General features: G+C 30.6%; 1 protein-coding gene across 1 annotated transcript; it reads right to left on the bottom strand.

Moving 5' to 3' along the window:
* Nucleotides 1-1,201: 1,201 nt before the first annotated feature.
* Nucleotides 1,202-5,246, bottom strand: LOC118450504 (histone-lysine N-methyltransferase SETMAR-like). The gene is made up of 3 exons (XM_035886308.1): nucleotides 5,201-5,246; nucleotides 4,508-4,635; nucleotides 1,202-1,531 (listed from the first exon to the last, which is right to left on the bottom strand). The coding sequence occupies exons 1-3, from the start codon at nucleotides 5,244-5,246 to the stop codon at nucleotides 1,202-1,204; spliced, it is 504 nt and encodes a 167-aa protein (XP_035742201.1).
* Nucleotides 5,247-5,525: the final 279 nt, after the last annotated feature.

Below are 5,525 nucleotides of genomic sequence, written 5' to 3'. Positions count from 1 at the left end.
ACTAAGAGAGTGTTACTGCGCTTTCGCGGAAAACAACAAAGTATGGTACAGGTGCGCCGTCGCGAAAGGGTTAAGCAGTATCGGTAGTGTTTGACTTTCAGCAGAAAGGTGATGTCCAAGTGAATATGGTTAAAGCGATTATCAAGTACGTCTATGTGGATTGGCTTGATCTTATTGTGACGGTGAATTTTTCCTCTTTGGCAAGCAAGATATTCTCTAGACCATTTGAGTGCGTCCTTAAGGATCAAGCCAAATGTATTTTTCGCATAAATTTAAAGATGTGGTCCAGCCGCTATGATGTGAAAGATTATGATGACTTTGAAAACTGTTTTGCGTAATGGTTCTGGTAAGAATGGTCTGATTAATCCTGACTAAATGTCACAATAGATGTTCATTCCTGGTTCTAGTGTGAGTTTTCGTAGTTTCAATGAATTTGTATCTCTGATCTGATCATTGTCGTTCAGTTGTGCTTGTTGGATTTCAAGAGATGGGAGAATGGATGGCATGTTTATAGTATTAATGCAGGATAGTGTACCTACGACTGTATAATCATCACCTTTCATATATTGGGTTGGCAACTAAGTGATTGCGGATTTCAAGTAAGAAGGAGAATTCTTAATTTTTATTTAAGAATGTAACTTTATTCAATTAGATACTGTCCGTTCTTGTCGATGACCTTTTGCCATCGTTCTGGCAGTGTCAAAATTCCACGTTCGTAAAATTTCTGAACTTTGCTATCAAAAAACTGAATTAAATGTCATCTAACATCATCAGCGTTATTAAAAATTTTACCATTTAAGGAGTTCTGAATCTAACGAAACAAATGATAGTTTGAAGGCGCAAGATCAGGGCTATATGGTGGATGTAATAAAACATCCCAACACAGTTCCAATAATTTTAGGCGAGTGATCAAAGACGTGTGGGGCTTTGCATTATCATGGTGGAAAACGACACCCTTACGATTTGATAATACCGGCCGCTTTTCTTGAATTGCATCGCTCAGTTTGGCGAGTTGTTGAACGTACACGTTTGAATTGATCGTTTGGTTTTGTGGCATAAGCTCAAAGTACAAAATTCCTTTATAATCCCACCAGACTGACAGCATAATCTTTTTTTGATGAATCTCTGCTTTTGATGTCGTTTGGGCTGGTTAATCTTTCATCACCCACGATCTTTCCCGATTAACGTTGTTATAAAGTATTCATTTTTCATCGCCAGTAATTAGGCTTTGCAAAAATGGATCAGTTTCGTTGCGTTTCAGAAGCGAATCGCAGATGCTAATGCGTTGCGTCATATGAATTTCCTTAAGCTGGTGAGGGATCCATAAGTCGAGTTTCTTGACATAAGCAAGCATTTTAAATTTTTTATCGATGTATGTATAAGATACATTGAGCTTCTCCGCAATATCACGTGTTGTACTATGACGACCTGAATCGATAATGACCTTGATATGGATCTCATCGATTTTAACTGGACGGCCAGATCTTTGAGCATTTTTCAGTGAAAAATCATCAGAACGAAATCTGGCAAACTAATTTTGACACTGCCTTTCTTTCAAGGCTTCATTTCCATATACGGCACATAACTTCACAGTTATTTGAAGAATATTGTAATTTTCTTCATTATGTAGGAAAATCAGATGGAAAACACATAGCAATAAATGCTTCTCCAAGTACTACCAGCTACTACTATAATATCAAAGAATTCAACAGTATAGAACTAATGGCATTTCTTGATGTAAATCATGTGTAAATCTTGACGTAACCTAATGAAAAAGTTTCTAATAGAAATGTATCCAAAAATAGTACTTTATTGGATACTTTATTAAATAATTCACCAAATTTTCCTGCTGCAGAACATTTATCCGAACATACGAAATCTTTACTCCATGCCATTGTTGCTGATGATGTGTTTACCATGAAAACTTATCTATTATTATACTCTTTTTGTATAATAACATGCACCGAATTGTGTATTTATTTATCGTTTCTTGAGAGCTAGACAAATTGTAGAAAACGTATTTGATCTTATTATTAATCTATTTAGTATATCAAGTAAACTGTTGAGAAACTGTAAACTCAATTTGAACAAAAAAAAGTTGCTGCCCCTTTTATAGTCAAGGCCAGCTTCGATCATCTTGATCGATGTATCGATCCAATGTATCGATTCCTGTCGAATTGAATAAACATTTCTTCTTGTCTTATAGAAGAAAAAGCACAGAACGATACAAGAACGACACAGATTTGTTTAATTAATATCTCATATACAGAATCCTGTTCCATCATAAACCACTACAGCTTTTTGCAAAAAAACCACTTTTAGTGTTAGCATTATGCATATAACACAATTTCCTTCCGACATAAGAAAATAAATTGTATGCAACACCAAGTACTTCTGATAAAGATGAGGGGCATGGGGAATGGATAATTTTTGAAATGACAAAATCGTACTTATTAGAATTACAACGACAACAAGCTCATAAATACACAGAAATTACTGAAGTTGTACAAAACAAATTTAGAAACTATTTTGTTTCCCCACATGTAGAAATACATTAAATATAATGAATATTAATATATGATATAACAATATAAACATATATAAAAATATTGAATAAACTTTATAAATGTTGTATATCTAAATAAAAATTCTTATATTATTATGTATGCTTATATACTCATTATTATATTCTATTATGCATGTATCCTCATATATGTTTATGTATGCTTTATTTACCAAATTGTTAGAGTTCTTTCATCTGAGTCTTTTTCATGAATAAACATTACGTCATAGAAATAATGTTGATTATTCGAATATATATCATCCATAGTATTATCACTATATTTTACTTATATTTTTCTTAATTCCTGGTAGAAATGTCTACGTAAATAGTGTAATTACATTTTCACTGATATTAAATTCACTCGAAAGATTATTTAAGACATTCCGTTTTTGTATTTTACTCCGATAATTTTTGTTTTTTATATCCCAAAATTCGGAAAAATTTATCCATTACGAAATCAATCTAAGTATCCCTTCCTTCGCTCAACACTGTTTTTCCATTATCTTTAGCGCACGAGTTCTCATAAAATATTTGGGACATCGTTGGAAGTTAGAAATAACTATGCGAAAGAAGAAAAAAGTGTTTACACTACACGTTGTTTCGCTATCTGAAAGCAATTACGGCAATCAGTTCAACTTATCAGTTATTATTTTAGATGTGTTCACACATGTTTACACATATTTTGTTACACATGTCACAAAAGTTTCTCTTGCAAGAAATGTTACAAGTTACTTGTTAGTGCATCCGCGACATATCCGTTGCCGTATCAAAGATAGAAAAAAGGGAAATAATTTAAAAGTAGTGGTTTAGAAATATAGGAAAGTATAATAGTAGTAGTAGTAGTAATTGTGTTAGGTTTAGGTTAAGTTAGAAATACGACGACGTATCATAATTCATAATTAATGCAACATGTCCCAAGTGACGTAGTAGAATAGCAGTTTTATGTGTGTAACTTTCAACATGTTTTCTAAGGTTTCTAATTTCATCATATAAATTTTGTTAAATTTTTTTATGGAGATAAGATTTTATTTTAATTTACCGAGGATAAATAGTTTGCTTCCTATTAGATGACAATATTATATTTAAGATTCTGGTTGATATTTTCATAAGAATCTTATTACATCAAAAAGCAAGATCTAGTTAACACCAAGATTTACAGTATTTATAAAAAGACATATTTACAAGGAAAGATATCAGAGATCTGTGAAAAACTATAAGAATAATGAAATGACATTGTCTTAATAAAAATTGATTATTCGTTTTTCTACCTTTCTAAAAAATGTTTGTGACGTGATGGTTAATTTTTAACCTAATTTTTAGCATACCCTTAACTTCATATATTTTGTATAAATTCTTTGATCATAAAATTCTTTGAATTATAAAATGATTATCAAATATTTACTTAGTAAAAACTTATTAAATACCATTCTCTATCTGTTTGTTTTAGTCTATATAATGGTTTATTTAGTTTACAAATTATTTCTTCTTGAGAGATTTCTTCAAACTTTTTTGCTTCGATTATGTATATATTGTTAGATAAATTGCCTTGAATATATGCTTGGTGCAGACATATTGTCTTTTCAAAGCAATATGCCAGATTCTAATGTTTTTATGTCTACTAACTTTTGTAAAATGCTTAGCTTAATTGACTTCTTTTCTTTGTTGATCTTCATGTGCAATCAATCTTCGAATTTTTTCAGTGATCTGTCCCATTTTCTCAAATTTATTCATTAAACTTTTTTATCTTTTCGTTTAATCATCAAGATCTATGTATTGTTTTCTAAGAAGCTGTCATATTTTGCTCTTATCGCTTCTAATCAGAATTTTTTTAACTATCCAATGCTTCTTGCAAACTGGTTGGTATATTGTATCGCCTTATACTTTTTCTATTGTTTCGTAAAGCTATCTTGGTCGGTATAATTTTCCAGTTCTTTCAATTTTTACTCGTCTAGAATATCTCTTAATAGAAGTGGTCTTTAATAATGTCGCATTTCTATGATATTCGTATCTTCGATGATTTTTTTCTGTTTGGATTTCTTCATTTTCTTGTTGCATCAATTTATTCAAAGGTACTTTAAAAATTGTATTTTTATCTTATGAATATGTTTTCTGGTCTATCGAGATTTGTATATCTTTTTGTTTACTTTAGTCATCGAGATATATTGTCAACGAACAAATTTGTTAAGTGCTAACGATTACGAGTCCTGATTGTGTCTGACCCTTATAACTTTTTCTTTGATAAGAATGAACCTACAGATTTGGAAAAAATAAAACAAAAAAATTCCTTGGCAAAAATGTATCGACCAATTTCCATTTTTATTGGCCGAATATCCTTCGCGCACTTTATATCGATTTAAAGAAAAAATTCTGATAAGCACCACATGAATTAAATATTATTGGATATTACATTGTCATGAATTTCCTTTGTAAGTGATTTTGTAATGGAAAAAAAGATATTAAGTAAATATTTGATAATCTTTTTATAATTATACATTTCAAGAAAAATGCAATTAATTCATGTGTAGATTCAGATATGAACAATGATATTACTATAATATAATAACGACGTTGATAATTAACTGATAAGATCAAAGAATTTAAACATATATATGAAATAATAAAGGAAAGAAAGTATACTTTCTTCAGGTAGATTTGCCGCGCTTCTCATGGCCTGCCCTTCCATTGTCCTTTGCTATTTACAAATTCTTTTGTTACCTACAAATCGAGCCGTTAAGATTTGAAAAAGAAACGGGGAGTAAGAAATAGAACGTAGACGAGAGAAATAGCACGAGAGTTTATAAGGAAATTTATAAAAGATAATATATATTAAATAAAATTTAACGATTTGAATAATAAACGTAAACTGTCATTGCTTTGTTCACAGGTAAGACTAATTAGCAACTAAGCACTAATTAACAAATAAAGATTTATCATTTTGTTCACAGAGAAATATATTTTCGTT

This window comes from Vespa mandarinia, unplaced genomic scaffold, assembly GCF_050613455.1.
Source record: "Vespa mandarinia isolate Hongniang unplaced genomic scaffold, ASM5061345v1 scaffold_61, whole genome shotgun sequence".
In the NCBI taxonomy this organism is placed as follows: domain Eukaryota; kingdom Metazoa; phylum Arthropoda; class Insecta; order Hymenoptera; family Vespidae; genus Vespa; species Vespa mandarinia.
This window is presented reverse-complemented; position numbering and strand designations above follow the sequence as displayed.